Here is a 27,781-nt window from a genome sequence, read left to right on the forward strand (position 1 = left end):
TTTTACATAAAATCGTAAACCACATTAATAATAAAGACAGTTAATGCAAATCCTTGTAAAATATTATCATGATAAAAAAAAGACATTGTTTATAACGCCCTACATCTTTTTAGAAACAGCTGTTGATAACTACATGCATTATGAATTGAAAGTAGTTTCAAATGATTTTATGTCGAAATGTTGATGTATATCCTATTTGGATTTTATACAATTTCTTCTCCGTCAGGTAAGAATAATATTGTGTAAACACGATTAATTATGATGAATACAAACTGATGTGATATGAGGTTCCAATGAGACAAATGTCACTAATAAACGAATTAAAGCAACTATTTGTCACCGTGAAGCCTTATGAAATGCACAAAACTAGCTCTATTGTCAAATATAAAAGGCCACAACATGGCAAAATGGAAAACAATTAAGACATAAAACGGCTTAATTTATGACAAAAGAATGAACGAAAAATTTAAATGACAGACAGCAGACAACGATTTGCGGGCTCCAGATTTTGGACAGGCATATATATATATTGAATGTAGCTTGTTTAAAAGCATGATTGAAAGTGCATGATTGTATATATCTATACATTACCGCATTTTAGTTTTATGTCTGTAATTGTTAATTTTGCATGTATTTTTTTCAAATTTTTGGTTCATTTATATGCTTCGGTGTTTAGTGTGACATCCGTTTTCGCTGAACTAGTTTGCAGTTTGTAAGGGCCCATCTGAAGCCTGCCTCTCCATGTTTGATATTTTCTCGCTTTGTTGGAGACCAAATATATATATTTGGTATATATATTTGGTATATATACGTTAGTGGTGTTCTGTAATTCAGTATTAGGACTGAAAAAGACAGCCACTAACATCAGAATTAGGTAGATTTACTTTGGACTCTTAAATAAAAACTCAAACACTCATGTACTTTGATAGAATAAACTGTAATGCTATTAATCCCCTGGTTAAAGAATCTCTACAAACAAACACAAATTTACATTGGGCAAATAAACTCAGAAAATTACTCTAATATCAATGTACCTTTTAAACAATCAAAAAAAGTGTTAAAATGTAATTTCAAGAAGTGTGTTTTAGAGGAATATGAAAGAACTACTTTAAATAAACTTTCAAAATTAGATTCCTCATCCAAACTTTGTCTCTATGGGAAATTAAAAACTAATTGTCAGTCTGAGGAATATTTAAATTGTAATAATTTATACATAGGCAGTTACTCTAAAAATCTAGACTAAGTGATCATTCTCTAGGCATTGAATTGGGAAGGTACAGAAACATTCCAAGAGCACAAAGATTATGTAAAAAATGTGGAGTCCTAGATGACGAATTCCATTTCTTGTTGTATTGTGACATTAACATACCATTGCGTTCTAATTTTTTGACTTATCTAAAAGACAATGTACCATCATTTCAACATCTTGATGAATTCAATAAACTAAAACACATTCTAAGCCCCATTCCTGAACTTGTTTGTCATATTGGAGTCTTCTTTAAGCAGTCTTTAGAACTAAGGGGGTCAGACAAGCTCATGATTGTGTTTTATACATAAATTTATAATTGAACTTTTAAAATATGTTCTATTATATTGTATTGTATTGTACTGTATTGCATTGTATTTAAAATGTATATTTGTTTGTTTGTATTGCTTGACCCTTATGGGTGTAATTTTGCAATAAAGATTATTACTAACTTATATATAAAGTAAAACAACAGTTTGTTTGTCAATACATACTTAACTGTCAATATACTTAACGAGACATACATTATCATGAACAAATACAAGTGTTAACTTTTAAACTACTTACATGTCATATGTTTTTAATCTAACAAGACTTTGTTTATCGGAATATGTGAGTAGTGAACGATAATCAATTTGATTGTAGTACAATGTAAATTGAAAGCAAAAGCATATCATTATAAGAAAATGTAGTACAAATTGATTCATAGATATTAACAACTTTACAACTAGTTTAATGAGAATATTATTCACCATTCAAACTAAAGGACAAATTGAAAGAGTTGGTATTGCTGTTTCATAAAAAACGTCTTCCGACGTATATACTAGTATCTTGTCTTAAGGAGGGATAAATCCTACTTTGTGAAGAATCACTCTGATTCAAACAAAAACAAAAAATTCTTTGAAACTGACATTATCAAGATGATTGATTTCTTGATTGACAACATATTTGGAGGACGTGTTTTTCGAAAAGTCGGCATTCCAATGAGAACCAACTGTGCCCCTCTTCTTGCCGACTTGTTTCTTTATTATTATAAGGATGACTTTATATAGGAACTTCTTGAAAGAAAAATTAGAAGTTAGAAATATCCCGTAACTTTATTTTCCGCTGTATAGATGACGTTCTCTTACTAAATAAATCAAAATTTGGTGACTATGTTAAACGCATCTATTCCATCGAACTAGAGATAAAGGATACAACAAATACAGTTAATTCGGCCTCATATCTTGACTTTAATCTCGTAATTAACAATGAGGTTCGGTTGAAAACAAAACTTTACGACAAAAGAGATGATTTCAGCTTCCCAATTGTGAACTTTCCATTTCTAAGTAGCAACATTCCATAAGTCCTGCATACGGAGTATATATCTCCCAATTGAAACGATATTCCTGGCTTGTTTTTCCTATCATGAATTTCTTGATAGAGTCTGTTGCTCACAAGGCACCTACTAAACCAAGAAATCCAAATAGGCGAAGTTGAAATCATCCCTTCGTTAATTTTACGGACGCCATCAACGGTTGGTTGACCGTTATCGAATAACCGTTTCGCAGATGAAATCAGATATGTTCCTTACGTCGTAACTACAATCCCCTTCCCTTTCATGAATGTGACCTACCGAATTAGGCTATTTACCGGGTTTGTAAAAACATGAGCAACACGACGGGTGGCACATGTGGAGCAGGATCTGCCCACCCTTCCGGAGTACCTGAGATCACCCCAGTTTTTGATGGGGTTCGTGTTGCTTAATCTTTAGTGTTCTATGTTGTGTCATGTGTACTATTATTTGTATGTTTGTCTTTTTCATTGTTGGCCATGGTATTGTCTATTTATTTTTGATCTATGAATTTCACTGTCCCTCTGGTATCTTTCGCCCTTCTGTTATGACAATTTGGAGTGTCCTGCTTTTTAACTCTTCAACTCTTGTCTAACTATAACTTTATTTTGTCGCGCAGTCATCTCTCACAAATGCTAGCACATTGAAACACATATATTGCAATGTTTCGATTGTTTCAATGAAAGATACTTTTCTTCTAAAACTGCTCGAAATGGTCAATGAAAATACCACGATTTTAGCTTAGTGTGGCTGCGGGAAATATAAACTCTTACAGAAGAAGCAACACTAAACACAGTCCTGAAAGAAGTACAAACGATTTAAATTTGCTGTCCATATAGCTCGCAGTATTGAAGATTGCATCTACAGGGGAAAATCTTCAAAAACAAAAATAGATTGAAAGTTTATACCTTAAATCGGTGTGAAACATGCTAAAAGAGCATCTAAATGGTGCTGAAAATTGCTTAAGAATTCGAACTCAACTGCCGACTTAACAAAATAATTACATACATTCAGTTAGCAAATTTACCAACCAAATTAGACCAATGTTAATAACTACATGTTCTTTCCTAAAGTTCTGTTGATCTATTAACCAAGTGGTTTACAAGGTCCACAGATGGCATCTGTATATATAACAAGCAAAGTCTGATTTACATCGAAAACGTCTAATCGACATCAAATATGAGTTACAAGACTCAAAACATGTTTTTAATTGTTTTTTAAGAATATGAAGAATTACTGCACGAACAATGCATTGCAAGCGAAAGTTTGAAGACCACGTGTCTGTGTTGTTCATAGCAATTGAAGCAAACTTTTGCAAAGAGCTAAGATCATAAGATGAGTAAATCTTGATTTCATTTAACATACTCACCTTTGTCAAGAATCTGTAATACACACGTTTACGGGCTACGAAACAGGTCCTTATTCAAAAAATATTGAGCATGCATGTATATAGTAATTCACCACGATGGCATGTCTTTCAAACCTAGAAAGGTAAATATTCTTGATCATAATGGCATAAACTCTTCCTACTATTTTCTATTATATTATCCGTTAGTAAAGGCAACCCGATTACAAGTCTTAGTCTGTTTTTACATTTCAATAAATATTGCTTGAAACAAAGCTTTATCAAATGGTAGTTTAGACATATTTTATTGTTCAAAAAGAAAATAATGGATTAGACACAAGTTTATCAACTTATATTAAATTATAAGCTTGGAAACTTTAATAACTATTTATAAACGTCTTTTCCAAACGGTAGTTTAACCGAGGATGCGATATATTATTACCGCATTTAATAATTTTCATATATGTGTTTGGTGTTTCTCAGAACATAAAGACAGTAGAAAAGAATATAAATGATATAAAACAATATTAATCTGCAATCTTAAATAAAACGTTTTATCGTTTGAAATAGATTATCACTATTTTATAATAGCTTTTCATATGCTACCCGCTTGATATTGTCAATCCAATAACAATCCGAGAAATATGCTGGGGATAAAGAAAATTATCATGGGAAATTAAGTACCTTATTAATAATTACTCCTTTTTTAATCTTCAAGAGACTACATCACTCGAAGAGAAAAATAAAATTTTTCTTTTGTCTTTTCTTGACACAGCCAGAGGTCGGTTGATACAGTTGATCAGAATGGACTGCAAATTAAGCTAAATGGTCTTGTATGTCATTGAAATTTAAAGAAATTACTTGATCATCTAGATAGTGGTATTTAAGAATTTAAAATCAGTCGTCAGGGCACTCCAGCTTCCTGTACCAATATAAACTCACCACAATATAGCTGAAAGTGGCGTTTATCACCAAGCGTTCGAACAATAAAAATGACTTCAAGTTGTTGTTTCTTTAATCATTTCATACGTTCATTTTATACAAAATAGGCTCTATAAATCAGCTCATATTTCAACAATGTAATCTTATTGTAGTATGTGCAGAATGTGATGGGAGAGGACTCAACTTCAGTAAAGACATGTTTATTGTGACCAATGTTGAGGTGAGCTTTCTGTAGATAAAATGTAACACTATAAACTAAATATATATCATTTAAACATATCACAATTCATAAAAAGGAACACGTCAACTTCGTCTGAAAGTCTTACGACTGATCATTGGACTAGACTAGGCTTAAAACCATATGTATTTAGGTTGGGTTAGAGATAAAGTCGTCATTTATATGGGTTAAAAGTTAATACGACAGACCCGCAATTCGTTTTTATGTCTGTTTGAGTTGGTTTAATTTGTTGCATTTCAGTATTCCTGTTGTTCTTTTGATATCCTATTATAGTTCATGTGTTTCCCTCCTTTTAGAATTTGTTTTCTCTCAATTAATCAATGACTTTCACACAGGGTATAGTATTTTTGTCTTTATTGTCTACAAATGACTCAATTGTGACGCTTAGTATATAGCTACAAGGAAAATATCAGCTCATACATAATACAAATTTTGTCTCGCATGTGTGAAAATGTATAATACTATGATATTAATATAGTTCATTTAAGCAGGAGGACAGACTTTCACTAATATGTATCGTATAAATCTACTCATTTTGTTTTTATTTCAACAACATTTTCAGATGAGATACATGTATATGATTAAATTTGATAATGTCAATATATGTAGAGCTGCAGAGAGGATACGACCTTTCTGACCTCGGTAAAGTTTGCTTCTGTCCCATCTCTACAGGCAATCGATGATTTACACATTTAAAAAGTATAATCACAAAAATACTAAACTCCGAGGAAAATTCAAAACGGAAAGTCTCTAATCATATGTCAAAATCAAATGACAACAACTCTAGAAAATGGTGATTGAACCTGGTTTTATAGCGCTTAATCTCTCACTAAATTTACACGAAGTATGTAAAAAATTAAAAGGCAAAATCGATTAAACATTTTTCAAAGTTAAAATCAGTCTCTTAATTTTATTAAATATACCTTTTTTGGATTGATATAAATCTGCAAACTTGTCTTGTCGAAATTGGTCTTTTTAGCTTTTGTTCATTGCTTTTAGATTTCATTCATTAATTTACAATATCAAAATTATTCTATTTAATGTATGATAGTTGATAAAGAATACAGTTTAGGGGTAAACTCAGTAAAAAATCTCCCATTGACTTTAATGCTAATCTATGTGGAATTAAATTTATTCCTGATTTACCTTTAGAAATTGGAAACTTTCATATTACATTCATGAAAGTACAAATGTATCTTTTGTAACAATAAAAACATAGGGTCATGCGGCATTTTTGGGCATTCACATGGCCTTGTTTAAAAACATTGTAGATTCGCACTGAATTCCTACACTGACCCCCATTACTTTTCAATCCTGTAGTAAAAAAGAATTAGTACATTCAGCATTCATTTTTTTTTAAATATTGAAGACACAGAATTCCACAAAAAAGTCCCAAAAAAGCTTAGGTATTTTTAAACTTGAAAGTTTGGTAAATCATTATTTTATAATAAGAACCATGTCGATGACAGATTTTCATACAGAAAATCTGACTACATGTACGTATACTGGTCTGGTGATATCTTGGATGAGGTTTTCTCCCAATAGTGGAGCGGCGAATGTTGAAAAAGTCGCTTAGTTAACGATTTTAAATTACCTAAATACCTCATGGAATTTTAAGGTCCTAAAATGTTTATCGATTATTCAGCTTTAGAAAAATATTTGTCGTCAATATCAAATGTGGTACAAATGACGTTAAAAATAGCCTTTACTGACGTTACCCAACTTGCATCGCATACCCCACTGCCGATTCGGTAGTCAAATTTCACAACAAACCCGTTCTAAAAAATAATTTTTGAATGAAATAGGTAAATAAAGTTATTCGTGAACTTCATACAATGTAAGGGCATTTCCAAATAGTCCTAAATTTAATGCTTAATGCATCTGAAAATGGTTGAAAATAACACTAAAAATCATCGTTTTTCATCTAGCATTATTTGCACGTGCAGTATAGGTATATTTTAAAGGCACAACAATGAAGCCGCCGTATAATACTTCAATCGACCCGATTTACTTTTTGAAGTTAATTCCTAAAAATATAAATATTTGACTAAATATCTGCTTTTTATCCAGATTTCAAGTCCGAATATTTGTCACAGATTTACCGACATTGTTGTGGTTTCTAGTTATAGTCACACATTCAGCGATTTAGCGAAGGTCATTTGTAGTAATTTTTAAGCATATTTCTTGTTCTTTTTATAATTTCCAAAGCCTTGTGATTAAGTTATGTTGTTTGGTATTGTTGTATACTCGTTTTTGTTGAATTGAACTGGGAAAGTGAATTTCATTTTCGGGTTCGTTTGGTTTTCAGGTGTGTTTGATTTGTTTTTTTATTCAATCACATGGACAATTTAACAATCTCGTTAAAACGGGTCCCGCTAGATGCCAAAAAAAGACCTTATTCTTGACAAAAAATCTCTTGTTTAATCATCACTTTTGACAAGGTATCAGTCTTTTTTACCTGATAAAATAAGTAAGACATACTGTAATTCCTCTAAACATAAGGCTAAACTTGAGAGGTACTACAGGGATGCCATTGCCTTTTTTGCTCAAGGACAATATAAATCTAGCATTGTATTTGCTAGCGATATTTTCATTGGAGACGCTGTTAAGACAGCGAATAACATCAAAGCATAATTAACAAGAATGCATGCATGTGTCCAAAGTACACGGATGCCCCACTGGCACTATCATTTTCCATGTTCCATGGACCGTGAAATTGGGGTCAAAAGTCTAATTTGACTGTAGAATTAGAAATATCATATCATAAGCATTAAGTGTACTAAGTTTCAAGTTGATTGGACTTAAGCTTCATCAAAAACTACCTCGACCAAAAACTTTAACCTGAAAATCACACTTTCATTTTATATATTCAGTTGACCGTGAAATTGGGGTCAAAAGTCTAATTTGGCTTTAAAATTAGAAAGATCATATCATAAGCAACAAGTGTACTAAGTGGACTTCATCTTCATCAAAAACTACCTTGACCAAAAACTTTAACCTGAGGACGAACGAACGGACGGACGGACGGACGAACGAACGGAGCCACAGACCAGAAAACATAATGCCCCTGTACTATCGTAGGTGGGGCATAAAAATGGTTGAGATAAAAGCCGACTTAAGTACATGTAGCTCCACCAAAACCAACGACAAATCGGTATGTATGTACTTTATGAAGCAGCCTCAATTTTATGACAAAAAATGGAAAATATTTATATATCTAGGGATTATTATCGTGCAAATAACCAAGTACAAATGCATATCGTTGGAAATGTCAGAAGCAATGTTGTCAACCTATTTGATAAGTTTTGTTACTTGTCTCTTGACAAAGTCTTTTGAAACATTTTCTTCAGTATCAATGAATATTTCGCATGACATTCGGAGAAAATGTGCTACTCTCGCAGAGTGCCTGGTGTCAAATTGTAATAACATACTTACTTCATTTAAAGTCTTATTATGCCGGTCGTTCATGCTCTGGGTTGGTGTGACTTCACTTCAAGTTTTTTTTGGAATCGGTTAAAAGTCGGTATTCAACCTCTTTAGGACAAAAACAAGCCGTTTCGGTAATCATGTAACCTTAGGTCACCTTACGGCCTTCAACAGTGAGCAAAACCCAAATGGCCATACCGCAGTCAGCTATAAAAGGCCCCGATAAGACAGTGTAAAACAATTCAACCGAAAAGCTTTCGGCATGTGAATTTGTATTTAAGCATCACGTACAATGTGGCAAATCAAAGTTTGGTTGTCGGCAAATCTAGCCAACCGAAGTAATGGCTCCCCATGTGCCTTTGTTGGAAAACTGCGCAACATGACACGTTAGAGCCAGTTTTATTTGAGGGACAAATGGCATCGGACTTTCTACAAGATCTAATTAGTTCATGTAAGGGGGAAAACATGCTAGGCAGCACGTGTTTGCAAGGAGCAGGGTCTTCCTTGCACTGATATATGTTTTTGTCAAAATGTAGGTAGTTGTAATGAAATACCATGAAAATAGTTCTTGTAATATTTGGTAACTTTATTTTAATTTGCTATAATGGTTTTGACGTTTCATTTGGTATGAAAATAAATTCATCATGTATAGATACAATCACGGTCATGTCTCAATTTTAGGAATTTGTTCTATGTACAACACGCTTGCACTAATTGAGTAATATATCAAACTCCATTAACTATATTAAATAAAAAGGTATCTTGTATTGAGATAGTTTGAATTCATTTTAAGAAAACTCAGTGACACGTCGAATCCTTGAAAACTGAAACGAATTTTTTCATGGCTGCATATTTGGTTTGATTTATTAGCTATGCATTTCAGATACTCTTTGAAAACTTTTCAACTATTAAAGTATTCAAGAAATGCTATTTGTCGATGTCAATTATCAATGTTAATCTGTTCCTGTTTTCCATTAGGCATTAAAATTTGTATGTACCATGGACTACCTTTAAAAAAGTTAAATAAAACGTTGTTCTGACGTCATGTGCAAATATGAAAAAGATTTTGTATGAACTAACGTTTTTCTACATAATACTACTCGTATAATTTATTGAATAGATTATTAATTTTGAAAAATATCAATGGTATTGTTTCTCTAGATGATAGTAGGATTTTTTTAAGTGATGACCTTTGACCTTGATTTTCGATATTATTGTACCAGATTTGATATTGACGACACATATTTTCAAAAAGTACAGGATTTCAGCTTTCCAATGAGCTATTAAAATCCCATGAGGTATTTAGGTAATTTAAATTTCTAAAATTGTCCTATCCGCCGCTCCACTACAAATAGTAGTTAATAAAGCATCATAAATATCAGGATAAAAATTGCTTGATAAATATTTTTAAAAGACCAAAATAAGGAACGAAGTTAATAGACTTTTGAGACCCGAAATTCCGTAAAGTTTCGCCTATCTACAGCTAATGTAATCCATTCTTGGGAGAGAACAACCTAAGTATTTCAAATATCTCAAAGTTTTGTAAACCGTAAATTTATAAATATGACTATGTTAATAATGATTCATGTCAACTCGAAATGCTGCCTTCTGGGCTTCTGATAGCCTCTGTGATGAAACTGTTTATTACATTACTATTCATTTTTAAAAGGTTGTTCGCTTTAGGCAATTCACTTTTCTGAACGAAATCAAATAAACCTGGGATTGAAAATGTGTTTACTCCGATTCCGAAATCGAAATTAATGTTGAGTTTACAGTAAACAATTTGCGATACAATTTGAAAAAAATGGAAATTTTTTATCCAGACTGAGAGCAGAAAGGTTCTATTTCCAAATCTAAATAGATTCATTTCTCAGTAAAACCATTACATTATTCGATTTCTAAATAATTTTATCCCACTAATATGTACCTTTCATTCATTTACTGAAAAGTAAAATCACAAAAATACTGAACTCAGAGGAAAATCAATTCGGAAAGTCCATAATCACATGGCAAAATCAAATAACAAAACGCATCAAAAACGAATGGACAAGAACTGTCATATTCCTGACTTGGTACAGGCATTTTCAAATGTAGAAAATGGTGGATTGAACCTGGTTTTATAGCTAGCTAAACCTCTCACTTGTATGACAGTCGTATCACATTCCATTATATTGTCACCGATGCTTGAACAAAACAAACAGACACAATAGTCAAAAATGTCAAAAATAGGGGTACAGCAGTCAACATTGTGTTATCACATTAATCACTATGAAAACAACAAATGTAACGAAGAAGCACACATCAAATTAACATCCTCATTTTGATTATATTATACGATTTTATTTGTCTATGTAAAATGCACCCATCAAGGAAGGAGGGTTTTGAGTACTAGTTTAAAATTGCGTGTTTGAAATTCGCACAGGTAGAATATGAAATAATTTTGTCGTTATGACGAGATGCATAAATACAGTCACGCAAAATATATATAACAAAAACTGCCTAAACAGTATAAAGTAATAATAAATAAAATAATAGTGTGGTTCAAAGTATGACGGGATACATGAGTACAGAGTCACGTCAAATGTATATCACAAAAAAGTGGGTCAACAGTATTAGTACTATTAATAAATAAAATAATTTTGTCATTCAAAGTATGACAAGATACAGAGGTACAGAGTCACATCATAAAATAATTTTGTCGTTCAAAGTATGATGGGATACATAAGCACAGAGTTAAGTCAAAAATGATATCTAAAAAAAAAACAGACTTAACAGTAAAAGTAATATTAATAAAGACAGATAAAAGAATAATATACCACGTTATTAAGATGATAAACAACGTCAGTATGCAAAATCTATACTTTAAGACCATCGTGTATTATTTGTGAAGTTGATATGGAATATTTATCAACAAGTTCTGTGTATCTTCCGATGAACTTTTTTAGAAAAAGGACGAGACGTTCTTTGACATAGCCCTGGTTCATCAACTTTCTGCTCAGACATTGGTGACGTTTACAAAGACTGAGTAGGAGCTGCAAGCTCTTGAATACCGAATAAGTTGGGAAATGTATATTCCATATGCAGGTGAAGTTGGTATATTGCTACTAAGGTGGGGGAAATTGATAATTTCAAAATCAAAATCGTCTCGTTTGTCATAGATTCTGGTACTAAGATGACTGTGTATGTCAAATTCGAGGTATAAGTCTAAAAATGAGGCAGAGAAAGCCGTGTCTGTTGTCTCTTTAATTTCTAGTTCTGGTGGATATATTAATGGAACCCAATCAGAAAAGTTCGGATTGTTAATGGAAAGAACATCATCAATATATCTGAAAGTGAAATTAAATAACCTGGCTTCTTTGATCTTCTTGTTTTTGACAAGTGTCTGAAGGAACTCCGATTCATATGAAAATAAGAAGAGGTCAGCAAGGAGAGGTGCGCAGTTCGTTCCCATAGGAATGCCAACAATTTGTTGAAAAAGTCTACCTCCAAACTCAACAAATATGTTGTCGATAAGAAACTCCAGCATACTGACCACTTGTTCTTTTGTGTAGCATGTTTTACCTTTTTGTTTGTCACTATTAACGAAATATGCCTTATGAAATCCCAAAGTAATAAATTTATAGCGTATGCTACCATTTTTATGTTAAAAGGCATTGTGGATTATTTCTTTTAGGCGATTTTTCAATTTCACATGGGGAATGGTGGTATACAGGGTTGAAAAATCAAAAGTTTTGATAGAACTAACTTCAGAAAAAGACCGAGATTTAAAATTGTCTAGAAGTTCTTTAGAATTTTTAAGAATCCACATATGGTTAATACCACTACGCGAGTAAACAGTTTCACAGTATTTCTGAAGACCCTCTTTCACTGCGGATAGGATTTTAGTCAATCTAATGGACAATTCTTTAGTGGAACATGAAGATGAGCCAGCAATATACCGTTGTTTGTACGGAATTTTATGAATTTTTGGTATCCAATACAAACAAGGCAAGTCCTCCGATTTGGTGTTCAATGTAATGTTTATTGAAGCCATGAAGGACTTATGATTTGCTAAAATCTCATCCTTGTCAAATGATATGTCTTTGTATATGGGATTACCTGAGTGCTCCTTTATACCCAATTCTTTTACAAGACATTCGTAGTAATACGATTTACATACAAAGACAATATTATTTGAAGCTTTGTCCGCTGGAACAACAACATATTTATCATGAAGAGATGATAGACATTTCATGGCCTCTTTTTCTCTGAAAACGGACTTTGGTCGATCGTTCACACAGTTTTTCAACTTGTGAATGCGACGTTTTATCAGAGACCTGATAGTTTTAACCCATTCTGACAAAGTGTCCAGTTCAACATCTTCTCGCTTAGCCCATGCTCTGGCATCGTCCAATTTCCAATTGATGTGTTGGGGTTCTCTAAACTTAGGACCATGAGAAATCACCTTTCGGAGATTTTCATGTTGAATTATGTTTAGATCTCCAGTTATAACATGACCAGAGGGGCTGTAATTATAAGGCGAGTGGGAACATTCACATGTCGGAGGGTTTTTTAAGTATTGTTCTAAGTCAAGGTCCTGCAATGCTTATTTGTAGTTAAATATTTTAGGTGCAATGGTTTTGGTGTAACTGTAGGATACAATAGGAACAGATTGATTTTGAAAATAAATAGGAATTTTATATGTTACTTCCTTGTGATGTAGAACGTTGCCGATATTGATTGCATCAATTCCTCTATTGGCAAAATCAACAGGAAGGAATTTCCTCTTTTCCTCATGTAATGCTTCCGATCTTACTGGTTTGAAAAGACGGAAAAGAGCTACATCACAAATAATACTGACTAGTCTGTATATTGCAGAAAATGTATTGGTGCCTCCTTTGTCAAGTGCATAATCTCTCAAACGTTTTAGAAAACCAATCGTTTCACCAGCGAAACATTACTCCCTATAAGGTAGAAATATAGTTTCATTCCGTGTTCATAGTACGTAATAGTAAATTTTCGCATCTGATCCAGGAGACCTGCTTATGAATACAATATTTCTATCTTCATCTAATATATTGGTCCTCAATGCTCTTCAACTTCGTGGCCATTTTAACAATTTGTTTTATTCGAGCGTCACTTGTGAGTATTTTGTAGACATAACGCACGTGTGGCGCAAATACAAAATTTGGATCCTGAAATTTATGAAGAGTTTATTTACAATCACTGGGTCGTTGAGCACTTCTGTGTCGACATGAGTTATCATTGATATGGTCATAATTTGTTTTACTGTTTATAAAATTAGAAATACTTAAAATACGAAGGATTTCTTCCTCAAGCATCGGTTACCTCTGCTATATTTGGTTAATGTTTTCGGAATTTTGCTCTCCATTACTTCGTAATTCATTTGGCCTTTTTAACTTTTTGATTCGAGCGTCACCTCTGAGTCTTTTGTAGACGTAACATGTGTCTTGCGCGAATACAAAATTTTGATCGAGGTATCTATCATGAATTTATTCATATGCAGATGTATCGAATGGAACTTTTTTGCATTAACTAGCTCCTTCGATTTAATGTTCATGAGGAAATAACGCATAATTCCAAAACTGTGTTCACAATAAAGAGCTATGAAAAAGAGATGAGTGATTGAAAGGAAAAATATTTCTTTTGTGATACAGGGGATAAGTAAGTATGTAAATGATGTTCTGTTATGTTTGCTTGTGAAACAAAATATTGCGGAATTATAGTTAATTATAATTCCAAGGCCTAGTTCAGAGATAGAAAAAAAACTTTTTTTTATACAAATATGCATATTCATGACTAAAATCTGTCGATACCTGTATCTTGTCATTGCACTAAGTCACGTTTTCTGTGATAGTTAATGACGTCTTTATACTTGATCAATTACTAATTGATATATTTGAGGTTTGGCTAGCCATAAAACCCGGTTCAACCAACCATTTTATTTAATAATGTCCTGTTCCAAGTCTGGAATATGGCAGATGTTATCACATAGTTCGTTTCTATCGAAACAGTGTTCCTGATTTCTCTCGATCGATTTATGACTTTGACTTTTCCGGTATACTATTATTGCCTTTATGTTGTCTTATAAGTTGTTAGTTTTGAACTAGCTGTCAGTTAATGCGATTTTTCTTAGATTTGTACTCTGTGTCTTTTGTTGTTAATGATGTATAGATACCCTGTTACTTCTGGTCTGTGTTTTTGTTTTTCTGCTCTGATATAATGAGTTAATAAAATTGAGAATGGAAATGGAAAATATGTCAAAGAAACAACAACCCGACCAAAGAGCAGATAACAGCCAAAAGCCACCAATGTGTCTCCAATGCAGCGTGAGTTAATCCCTTTTCAACTGATTTTTATAGTTGTTCTGTTCCAGCACTGTCCAAGGTACGGGGAGGGTTTGGCACCAGCAAACTAATTTAAATTGACCACATTCTGCAGGTGCTGATCCCAAGCGAGGAGCATGTAATTCCATGGTTGTCGATTGTTGCTGTATTTCAATGTTTTTGAAAATTGTTGAAGGCCATACGGTAACCTTAAGTTGTAAACTAATATGTCATGTGTTTTCTAGTGGATAATTGGCAATAATACCTCATCATCTTATTGTTATAATACCCGTGTTGTTCAAAATTATTAATTAATCATTTTGCATTTAAAATTGAAGTTAGATATCAACTATCAAACCAATGAAAAAAGTTCCATTTAGATTTTAGGTATTTAGACTTTGTGGAATATATGTGAATTGTTAACTTTCAAATAGGTGTTTCCAGATATGTAAAACATTAGAGGAGGGTGGAAATTAGATTATAAAGAACTTACTTACAGGAACATTACCTGTCAAATTCATGTTACCGATTTGAAATTCGCAATCTAATTAATCGTTGAGATGACTTCCAAAGACTGCCGACGGTCACATAATCCGATATAAACACGGATAAAACTACAAATAGATAACGACCTCGTGCAATTGAATTTCCCAAAGTCAGTGTGATTAATTAAATTGCATGTTATATGTTGAAAATTATGTTGATCGTCGTTTAACCTGTATAAGACATGCATATGGTGGCCGGTTAAGGCCATTGCGCGTTTTTGCGTTTTCGCACTTCATATTCTATAGGGCGAAAACGCGAAATTGCTAAGTAGAAAGGCCAAAGTCGCAAAACACGAAATAGCGAAAAAAAATTCTTTCCGATTCGCGTTTTCGCGTTTTCGACTTCGCGTTTTCGCCTTTTCTCGATTTCGTCTTTTTGCGTTTTCGCGATTTCGCGATTTCTCGATTTCGCGTTTTCTCGTTTTCGCGATATACATGTTATTACAACATAACATTTTAAATATAATTGGAGACAAGTCTACAAAGTACAAGTCATTCAAATGATTGACATTTAGATTACATATCGGTGACGTATTTTAAATTTTTTCATAAATTAAACATTTCTTTACATTCTTTGTTGACAATTACTGAACAAATTGAGAAACTGATGCATTTGTATAAAATGCCTTTGAATATACAATTTGCTGGAAGTTATAGTTTGGACATTTCAAAATAAATAGAATTAATCATCATTATCGCCATGGTTATTTAAAATACATAATCTTTCATTTCATGCTGTTTTTGTGAATCTAAAAAATTTTATATTCAAAATAGCTTGTGAAAAAAAAGTTTAAAATTTAATACATTGTGGAGATAAGATTTTTGTCAAATAAACTTGGGACGGTTTCGCGAAGCTATCCCAAGACCTGTCATAAGATATTAGAATATGTCTTATAAAAAAAAGTTATAATCCTCTTAGGACTATCCCGGACCTCGCCTCAAAACTGCCGTAGGTTGATCTTAGCAAAAGTACATAAAACTTTCGCATGTTCTTTTAATTTAAACAAAAAGTAACCTGGATTTATGGAAAATTCGTGTAAATGTAGTATGTGTTTCACATATATTACTAAACGCATTGATTAATATTTCAAATTTTCAAGATGGAAATTTGTTCATCTACAGGAGACACCAAGGGACAAGGTTTATTTATACTGTTGAATGCGGTAGACAAAAACAACAATCCTCCCCGTGTCAGAACCAGATTTACAAAACCAATAGAGAAACCGAATCTGGTGAATTAACAAATATATTTTAAAATGTCAAAAATATGATTTTAAGCAAATTGATGATGATGATGATGATGATGATGATGATGATGATGATTGATGATGATGATGATGATGATGATGATGATGATGATGATGATGATGATGATGATGATGATGATGATGATGATGATGATGATGAGGAGGAGGAGGAGGAGGAGGAGGAGGAGGAGGAGGAGGAGGAGGAGGAGGAGGAGGAGGAGGAGGAGGAGGAGGAGGAGGAGGAGGAGGAGAAGAAGGAGGAGGAGGAGAAGGAGGAGGAGGAGAAGGAGGAGGAGGAGGAATTTACTAATTAGTTTCATTTATGAAGAATCTGCTTATATTTAACAATATTCGCATTTTAAAATAATAATGAGACATGCAATGTTTCCTGTTTTCTTCAAAGTATTTACATTCTAATGTGTAATGAAATTCGTCACCAATGTCATTTTAGGACGTAGAAGACATAGAAGACATACCCTGTTCGATGGGGAGCTTTTCACTTGTGGTCCTAAATCTACACAAATCAATGGAAAGTTTGTTCCCCAGAATTTCAAAATAATCTTCTTTCCATAAAAATCTTATTTTTTTATAATTAAGTGCTTTTGGTAAGTTTTCAAGTAGAGAATGACAGACATGTACAAACTGATCTTTAAGTCTGAGTTTGATGAATGAAATTTTTACCATTTGCAATTCATAAATGACTGCGCTTCCCACACATTTGGGATACCACATTCATTTAAAATAGTCTTTACTCGGTTTAACCATGACAAATTCACATTGTCATTTTAAAATAGACATGTGATAACACAATTTATATAATAAAATTAACGGTACCAATTTTCTTGCACCAAATGCGCATTTCGACAATACATGTCTCTTCAGTGATGCTCGTGGCAAAATATTTGAAATCCAAAGCTTATATAAAAGATGAAGAGCTATAATCCAAAAGGTACAAAAAGTATAGCCAAATCCATGAAAGGAATCAGAGCTTTGCTTGAGGGAGATACATTCCTTAATTTATAATAATTTCTTTCTTTTTTCAACAGCAAATTTTATTAACACAAAAAATCCGCATGTTCATGCCAGTACCGAAGTACTGGCTACTGGACTGGTGATACCATAAAGTATATGATAGTTTCGTCACTTTACCAGAATTTAATCCCCTAAAATGAGATCAATTTAGTGTTTATGTCCAAGTCTATAGGATATCTTCCAAGCTCCCCATAAATCATGTAATTAAGAGGGTGTTGATGTTTTCAGACCTAATAATAATTTACAAATTTAGTTGTACCCTTTCAATTATGTCATTATTTCAAGAACCCCATACTTCACAACCGTACATTAATATTGGTTTCACCATTTTATCAAATAAGTCCAACCGACTACATATAGAAAGATTATGTAGATGACCTAGTCTTAACACTTCGTAAAGAGCCTCAGTGGTCTTTTCTAAGTTATTTTTTTTTTTTTTATTAAAATTGCCTGTTCTTGTTCAAATTATGCCCAAGTAGTTAACTTCATCAACGATATCCAGTTGGTTTTTTTTTGTCGGTTGCTTTTCAACTTTGAACTTACTTTAGATTTTCATTTGACATTTCTCGCCTTATTTTTTTAAAACAATCTATATTATTCATATACAAAGACAAAGACAAACCCACAGTGATGTATGTCGTCATCGAAAGTAGATATGGACATTATTTCTTAAAACAAGAGATCAAGTATGAGTCAGAGAGGGTTTTGATATTGATTCGATAGAAATATAAACCTATACATAATAAAATTGAGAAAGGAAATGGTGAATATGTCAAAGCGACAACCACCCCACCACAGAGCAAACAACAGCCGAAGGCAACCAATGGGTCTTCAATGTAGCGAGAATTCCCGCACCCGTAGGTGTCCTTCAGCTGGCCCCTAAAATATGCATAATAGTACAGTGATAATGGACGTCATACTAAACTCCGAATTATACACAAGAAACTAAAATTTAAAATCATACAAGACTAACAAAGGCCAGAGGCTCCTGACTTGGGACAGGCGCAAAATTGCGGCGGGGTTAAACATGTTTATGAGATCTCAACCCTCCCCCTATACCTCTAGCCAATGTAGAAAAGTAAAAGAATAACAATACGCACATTAAAATTCAGTTCAAGAGAAGTCCGAGTCTGATGTCAAAAGATGTAACAAAAGAAAATAAATAAAATGACAATAATACATAAATAACAACAGACTACTAGCAGTTAACTGACATGCCAGCTCCAGACCTCAATTAAACTGATTGAAAGATTATGTCTTCATCATATGAATATCAGGTACAATCCCTCCCGTTAGGGGTTTAGTATCATACTATCATAAAATATATGAGAAGAACATAACCCGTGTCATGCCAACAACTGTTTTTTTAGAAATAAATGTGTTTAGTTCCGATGCAAAGACCCTATCAGTGAATCAATGTTAAAGCCAAAATATGCAATCTTTAATGACCTGACAACAGTATCGTAACTATATCCCCTTTTAATAAGTCTATTTAAAGATTTTGTTAGTTTCTGAGGAGAATACTGACATTTTTGTGCTTTATAAAGAATATTTCCATAAAATTTTGGATGTGAAATACCTGAACGTATAAGATGTCTGCATGTTGAGTTATATTTACGAATTATTTCCTTATACCGGTGATAAAATTTAGTAAATGTTTTGACCAGTTTGTGATATCGAAAACCCTGGTGTAATAATTTTTCAGTAATACATAAATTTCTCTCGCTAAAATCTAATACATTGTTACATACACGAGCGAATCGTACAAGTTGAGATATATAAACACCATAAGATGGTGACAAGGGAACGTCACCATCTAAAAATGGATAATTAACAATAGGAAATGAAAAATCATCTCTTTTATCATAAATTTTTGTATTAAGCTTCCCGTTTATGATATAGATATCAAGATCGAGGAAAGGGCAGTGGTCATTGTTATCATTAGCTTTATTTAAAGTAAGTTCTACAGGATAAATTTCTTTAGTATACATACTGAAGTCGTCATTATTTAGAGCCAATATATCATCCAAATATCTAAAAGTATTGTTAAATTTTTGTATCAAATGTTGTTTTGATGGGTCTTTGCTAATTTTAGTCATAAATTGTAACTCATAACAATACAAAAACAGGTCCGCAATAAGTGGTGCACAGTTAGTCCCCATTGGAATTCCAATAACTTGACGATATACGGAATCTCCAAAGCGAACAAAAATGTTATCAAGTAAAAATTCAAGTGCATAAATAGTATCAAAGCATGTCCAATTGACATAGTTCTTTTGTTTATTGCTACTAAAAAATGATCTAAAAGAGTTTGAACATATGTACTCGCATTCCGACTTTTTAAATGCCCAGTTAATAAGGGATGTGAATTTTTTCTTAATAAGAATATGAGGCAAAGTGGTATATAGGGTAGAAAAATCAAAACTTTGAACAGATTCAAAATCACCAATATATGCATGCAATTTATCAAGAACTTCCAACGAGTTTTTGACACTCCAAAAGTAATTAATTCCACTATTTTCAAAGGCCTTATTTGAACAATTTATTATCAGGTTTTTAATTGTACCAAGTGTACTAGTAAGTAAAACAGACAATTTAGTAGTTGAACAATGGCTGGAAGATGAAATAAATCTATATTTGTAAGGTTTTTTGTGCAGCTTCGGAAGCCAGTACATAGTTGGGACTTTCATTGTGTTTGGTTCTGCTTGTAAAGAAGTAGCTAAAAGTTTATGTTTGTTACAGATGTCGTTTTCTGAAAATGAAGTCAGTTGGAATGTTGGTGAATTCGTGATTTCCTTTTGCAGAACCTCTATATAAAATTTACGTCAAACAATAATGATATTATTAGCAGCTTTATCAGCCGGGACAAAAACAAATTCCTTGGCTAGTTCTGTTAGTTTATTTTTGATACGCGAAATAGGGTTTTTATAGTTTTTGTTGAGGGTAAAATGTTCTTTAAAATGTTGTATTCGAATATCAACTATCTTCATTACTGAATTAAAAAAAGAGTCCAAAGATTTTTTGTCAGCTTTTTCCCGTTTTACCCATTTCAAACAGTAGGCGCGGAGTGAGTCGTTGATGATATTACGACACTCATTCCAGTTAATAGTTGACGGGGGACGATATTTAGGTCCTTTACTGAGGAATGATTTTAACTCTCGGTCGCGAACGATGTTAAGGTCTCCTGTTATAACATGGGAAATTGGTCCATAGGTGTATTCTGAATTACTGCAATTACACGACATAGGTGTATTTTCAGTGATATTTACATCTTTACACAATTGGCTATAATTAAACACATATTTTCGGGTAGATTTCTTGTAAATATAACAAATGAGAGGGAGTTCAGTATTATCAAAATATCCAGGAATTTGGTCTTTAACAGAATGGTCGTTAAAAATACCGGCAATATTTACAAAATCAAAACCTTTATTGACATACTTTATTTTAATAAAATGTTTTTTATGATCTTCAGGGCGATCAATTTTTGGAAACAGTTTAGAATAACAATATGCCATTATAATTTGGACAATTTCATACTTAGGACTGTAATATGAAATTGTGTTGCAATCCTCTAAAATTTTATTTAATTTATTTATAGGTAAAGAACAAAGCTTGGTTAACAGATAATGTCTGCCGTTGTTTTTAGAAATGGAAATTAGGTCCGAAATATTTGTATGGTTGGTCCGAAATTTTCTTTGATTGCGATTTTTTCTGCGTCCATGAGAACGATTTTTACGAACAGTTTTAGAAACTATATCCAAAATGTTAACAGAATCGGTTCTTGATATATTGCCAATTCCCATGATATTATCATTAAGACCGAGAGGGTAGACTGTCTGTAATTTTTTAATCCAATTTAATTCATTTATTTTTCGTGATCGTACAAACTTGGAATGAGATTCACCAGGCTGCTTATTTACTACTTCTAAAGGTTGAACTGTTAAATATTTAATAGGATTGATAAATGATACTTTTGAATTTATTGGGTCTTTTAAAACGATACAGGTGTTCTTGCGTGCGTTTAGATAAATATCGCCCAGTTTCACCTACGTACTGAATACCGCATCCCGGTTTGTTTCATGTGAGTAAATAAATAATACTGTTTGTTTTTCAAGTAATATCAGTTTCAAAATTTAGAGAAAATGTGCGACCATTAAATGTGGACCTTACTGTATTGTTGGTGGAAAGACGGGGACACGTAAGTCATTTTTTGGCATGACACTTATCGATAGAAGGGTAACCACGATTTTTATTGTTAAAAACGTTAGCTATGGTAGTATTTTTAGATAAGCGATTCTGAAGATTGAGACGTGTAGATACCCTTTGAACGAGTTTAGTATTTAATATTTTTCCATTTCTAAGCTTCATATTTGTTTTTTGGTATGTAGATTTATTACAAAGGAGCAAAGACTGGCGTCCAGAATATGAACCATCACACAGTAGATTAAATTGTGTAAAAATGATAAAACTGTTCGGCTCAAGACGTCAAATGCTTATTGTCATAAGTTACCCGACAAATTTAAAAAAAGATAGGGTATATCAAGGTAGCGACTGACGTCTGACTAAATAGATGAATGGGGCTGAATATTAAAATACTACTTTTTGATAGATATTCCTAAAGTAATGAACATAGAGAAGTTCTCGCTCGGACACACACTCCATAATCTAGTATAATATAAGAGCATAAACCTTAAGCACGGGGAGGCACTCTACTATATAAGACTATATCGATGTTAAATTGGTTGACATTTATGATATTTTTGTTTGTTTATCAGACAAACCTCACAGACGACAATCGACCGTTGGCTACGCTACCTGCTGGCTTGTCAATTCGACCATCTGGAATCCCTGAAGCCGGTTATGGCGTATTTGCTGAAAGATCGTTCCCAAAGGGTACCAGATTTGGTCCATATGGCGGAAAAATAACAGAAAACATTGATAACTGGTCTTATGCATTTAATGTTTACGATGCCGATGATTCTGTTAAATATTATGTAGACGCTTACTACAAAAACAATTCAAATTGGTTACGATATGCTAATTGTGCGAGAACGGTACACGAAGAAAATCTTTATGTCTTGCAATTCAACGACGAAGTATATTACGTTGCGTACGAATGTATAACAAAAGGAACAGAGCTTCTTGTTTGGTATGGACCTGATTATGGTGAAGACCTGGGGTTGAAGAGAAAACCGGAAGATTATCAAGAACGATTTCATGAACAAGATATCAGATATGGTATCGAAAACACAATAACGGGTAAGTAAGAAATGTCAGACCAAAAATGATAAAACTTACCTATGCCCCTGTCTCCTCTGCAGAGCATAGGCCATTGACGAAAATAGAACTCACTCCATCTATATTGATGAAGCGCAAGATTTTGTTAAGTGTTCTAGTTGTATCTCTACTGATTCTTTTCAAATTGTGTGCCCCTGCACCAGGTGTTGCTTGTTATTCCTCTGTGTCTTTTTCCATGAGGGTTCTGTTTAAGTGTCACCCTTATAAAGCTGCTTGTTGGTTTTCGCAGGGTGTTACCTAATCATATCACTTTTTTCTTGGTTACCCTGTCAATGGGTTCTTCGTCAGCTCTTGTCTATTGTCTTTTTTTCTTACTCTGTCAAACCATCTGATATTCATAACTCTCCTCCGGAAAGTAGTTTATAAAACTTTGGAGTCTTGAAAACATCGTTTTAGTTATTATCAATTTTTTTCTTTCAAGTCCACATATTTTACGTTTGAGTTGCAAATTTTTGCTTCTTGAGATGTTGTTGGCACTTTGTACTTTCCCTAGAATATTATTGATGACTCTGTCTTTGTTAACTCTTAGTTTAGCATCGGTGTCTGTAACCCCTTCTTTGATGACAATGTTTTCTAGATAAGTAAAATCCTCTAGTTCTTTATTATCTAAAATTTGCCCTCTACAGTATATCGTGTCATAGATATAAGAAGATGTAGTATGAGTGCCAATGATATAACTCTCCATCCAAGACACAATTTGTAAAAGTTATAAACCACTATAAGTAAAAAAAAAACGGTCTTCAATGCGGAGACTTGGCACTAACCGAACATCAAGCTAAAAACGGTCCCAAAAAAATGACTAGTGTAAAACCGTTCAAACGGGAAAACGAACGGTTTAATCTATATAAAAAAACGAGAAACGAGAAACACATATGAACCACATCAACAAACGACAACTACTGAACATCTGATTTCTGACTTAGGACGCGTGAAACAAATCCAGTGGGTTTAAATGTCATATACACGGTGTTTGACGTTGTTGATAGTAAATCTACCCTGAACAACGAATGCTGATTCTGGTGCATGACATTATTTTCACCTCATCAGATTCAAGTTCTATTAAGTGTGAGTTTTATATTATACGGTAACTTTTATGGCTGTTTTTTTTTTTTTTTTTTTTTTTTTTTTTATTGATGGCTGTTTTACCGGTATAACGAAAGTTAGCTGACTTTTTATGAATGTTTTTCTTTGTACATATCTGTATCTGATCGAAATTCATAGATGGTAGGTTGGTGTTTATGCAATGTCTCAATCCAATCTCAAATCGTTGTTTAAATGCCTTTCAAAGGGCAGGTTCTGTTTAGCTAAATCATAATGTTTAAGATAGGAAGAATTCGATGTGATTTTTTGGATCTTTTATAGTAAAAGTCGAGTCAAGGATTTGTATAGTAAGTAGTAAATGCTACTATACAAATCCTTGGTCGAGATAATTCACATTTTTTTTCAGGATTTAGACCATTCTGAGCTTAATATATCGTGCACACATTTGTGTATTACTTTACACCTTATATTGAGCTCTTCATAATTTCAAGTTTATTGTGTTGTTGGGATGTCATTTTGTTTTGTTTAACGCATATACTAGTTCCACATTTCTATCTATATTTCTTTATTTTAATTATTTATAAATGATCCTTTTTTTCTGATGGTCATGAAAGGAGAAACATTTATCTTGCTATCTTAGCAAATATTTTAATTCATGATAGTTACAAGTTTCGCAAACATTATTTCCAGGGTTAATTCATTTGGCTTTTTACAGGATCAATACTTTTAGTATGATTTATATAACAGTTTATAGACTGTATGTTAGTTGTTCTTCTTAGATCATGGTAAATGTAATCTTTACTAAATGCTTTGGACATAGGACTTTTTGGGGCATTCGCCATTCAAGAGATGTTGACGTTCAATATCAGAAATAACATTGCGATAATGAGTCTTACTGTCTCGGTATATATATATCATTTGATTAACTTTGTTTCTTTGTTAGACCTTTTGACGCAGGCTGTAGAAAACAAACAAGTTTTCATAAATTTGATCATAATCAAACAGGGCGCAAATATGCAAGTGTTCTATTTGGATGACAATTTACCACAACAAAATACTTTTTTGTGTCTTTAACAAAATCAATACAGCCAACATCTACAACATCTACAACATCCACATATTTATTTTTTTTATCAGACAACAATCATAGATCATCAGTTGATATTATTGTATGATGTGCTATATCTTCAAAAGAGGCCGCATTTTTTAAGCTATGTGAAGGATGTGTTTTCTGTGGCACATGTCTTAACTATAAACGAGGTAGTACTGTACATTATGTTTTATTTTACAGAAAATGTTCATAAACTATACACGCATTGCTATAAATTCTTCGACCAGGCACCATTTATCAAACCACCGGGGGAAAATGGCACGTTTGACAAATATTGCTTTCACGATGGGAGTTATCAAGTTTGTCTTTACAGCGAATGTAATGTAAACCCATGCACAAATCAAACTGACTGTAAAGATTGCGAAGGTTAGTATTGTTGCATGTATTATGTATCAAAGGTTATTCAATGGTATTGGTCATAATCGTTATTTAGACATAAAAATGTTAAGTGCCACTCTGTACAAACGTTTATTAGCGGGAGATAAATATCTGAGTTTGAATGTATCTAATCAACGTCTCTGTTGACAAAACCGACAAACAATTGATATTTCATAGGGACAGTTGATCGCAAGCTTGTCAACTTTTGAGTAGGTTGCAGAAGATTACTGGATCTTGACATTATAGTCGCCGTCAGCTGAAATTCGTAGCGGTTATCGGTAAAAATAATCTAAACTATCAACCACGTTCACTCGTGATATAGTTTTTCACATTCCATTCATAAATCGCAAAAAGAAAAACCACTACTGACCTACCTTTTAAGTGATTGCACTGTGATAATCCTGACCTTCACATTTACCAAGACGATTTGAATGGTGGAATCCGCCATTGTTTTTACCGGAAGTGTTTCCGTGGAGTTCAATTTCATTAAATTTGCATAAAGCGCGGGAAACTTTATCACATCAATGAAAAGAACATTACAGGAAACTGCGTAAGTGACGAATGTCATATGTAAACAAACGATCCCCATAGAAACGAAGATGACGGAATTACAATGGAAAACATTCTGGAAAATGTGAAGGTCAGGATTATTACAGTGCGATCACTTAAAAGGTAGGTCAGTAGTGGTTTTTCTTTTGACGATGTATGAATGGAATGTGAAAAACTATATATCTCGAGTGAACGCGATTGATAGTTTAGATTATTTTTACCGATAACCGCTACGAATTTCAGCTGACGGCGACTGTAGTAAACAATTAACACATAGCAGGTGGAACAAGTGAACAATAAGTGGGTTATTACAGTCATGATATAATTTTTTTCCATATTTCCCATGCGTTTACAAATTTTTCTCAACAATTGTTATACCACTTTAATATTGTATATAAATTATCAAAAATAAAAAAAAAATCAGTTATTACTTTTGAGCTTGAAATTCAACATTTTCACATTCTTTCATCGCAGGTTTGCCGTCGCATTTGCGCTGTATGATGGCCAAAATTTAAAATAGAGGTCGTGTAGTTAAGGTTACTGCATATGGGAAAATATTGGCGAAATAATGTACGGGAAGACAATAATTTAACACTAGTACATTTATAAAGATTTTTTTATACGAGAGTTTATGTACGCATGGTACGCATGCTTTCAGTTTATAGTTAAACTCAGCAATTCAAGTATACAAAGTATAGTTAACTTGTTTTATGTCTTATGAGACCAAAAGTGAAGGTAGGGGTAGTACAGAATTTAAGTACAAGTTAACACACATTAAAGAAGTACAGTGCATATAATATTGAAAACATGCCGCACAAACCCCTACATTTCGTCCCCTATATTTTGACCTTTGAACAAAGTAGTAGTATATATATAAGGTTTCCATTATAGAATATAAATCTTTTCGAAACTTAATAATGTGGTACCGTACGTAAAGTTTTAGCTGTAAAAGAAGTTCCTATGGGAAATTGAATTGTCCATATTTACAGAAATGCAACCTTCTAAAAAGATGTTAATCAGCTATTTATTTCCATAATAATATTTATAACACTTTTTGTAGGTTACTGTCTACATCAAGGAAAGTACTTCAAAGCCACCGAAAAATTCAAACATGTAGACACGATAAATACATGTGTTTGCAATGAGGATGGACATTTTGGTTGCACGATTTATGCTCAGTTTCCCGAGTACATTTGTAGCTAATAAATACGTTCAACATGCTAAATTAGAAGAAAAACATAGTGTCATTCTACACTTTGGAGACGGATTTTAATGGAGTTTGCAGTCGCAATTGGAATGCATAAATTATCTTATTATTTTAAATCTATTCCTTTTTTGATCGTTCAATTCCTTTGCTTGATCATTGATAAATGTTGAGAAAAGTATCGGGGATAAATTGAATCAGACACAGGATTTAGAATTCTTATAAATGCTTTTCAAAATATTGTATATGAGTAGTGTATACAGCATCATATCCCTGTTATGAAGTCAAAACATTTTCTTAGGTAACAAACGCTACAAAGAGAGTCATTCTAGCTCAAAATTGGCCTGACCTCAAAGTAATTACAACAGAAACTATTTTATGCTTACAAGGTAGCATCACCCCATATCTTTGATACATTAAAAAGAGTATTCAATGGCATACACTATACAGAACGATAAACATAAATTTCGTTAAGAAAATTGTACAGTCATAGGACAAAAGTGAGTTCCCACTAAAA

At 32.9% G+C, this 27,781-nt stretch overlaps 1 protein-coding gene across 1 annotated transcript; it reads left to right on the top strand.

Annotated features, from left to right (window-relative positions):
- Positions 1-111: 111 nt before the first annotated feature.
- On the top strand, positions 112-27,781 carry LOC143075946 (histone-lysine N-methyltransferase PRDM9-like). Its single transcript, XM_076251550.1, has 5 exons — positions 112-226; positions 5,019-5,086; positions 22,459-22,942; positions 25,314-25,499; positions 27,121-27,781. Exons 1-5 carry the CDS (start codon positions 178-180, stop codon positions 27,261-27,263), a joined length of 930 nt encoding a protein of 309 aa, XP_076107665.1. The 5' UTR covers positions 112-177; the 3' UTR covers positions 27,264-27,781.

The sequence above is a fragment of the Mytilus galloprovincialis genome, chromosome 1 (genome assembly GCF_965363235.1).
Source record: "Mytilus galloprovincialis chromosome 1, xbMytGall1.hap1.1, whole genome shotgun sequence".
In the NCBI taxonomy this organism is placed as follows: domain Eukaryota; kingdom Metazoa; phylum Mollusca; class Bivalvia; order Mytilida; family Mytilidae; genus Mytilus; species Mytilus galloprovincialis.

What these genes read in the sequence shown, in the direction of transcription:
- LOC143075946 (XM_076251550.1), top strand. Translation starts at nt 178, where the DNA reads ATGTTGATGTATATCCTATTTGGATTTTATACAATTTCTTCTCCGTCA. An exon ending in TACAATTTCTTCTCCGTCAG is followed by an intron (nt 227 to 5,018) that starts GTAAGAATAATA and finishes ATCTTATTGTAG; the next exon opens with TATGTGCAGAATGTGATGGG. An exon ending in TGACTGTAAAGATTGCGAAG is followed by an intron (nt 25,500 to 27,120) that starts GTTAGTATTGTT and finishes CACTTTTTGTAG; the next exon opens with GTTACTGTCTACATCAAGGA.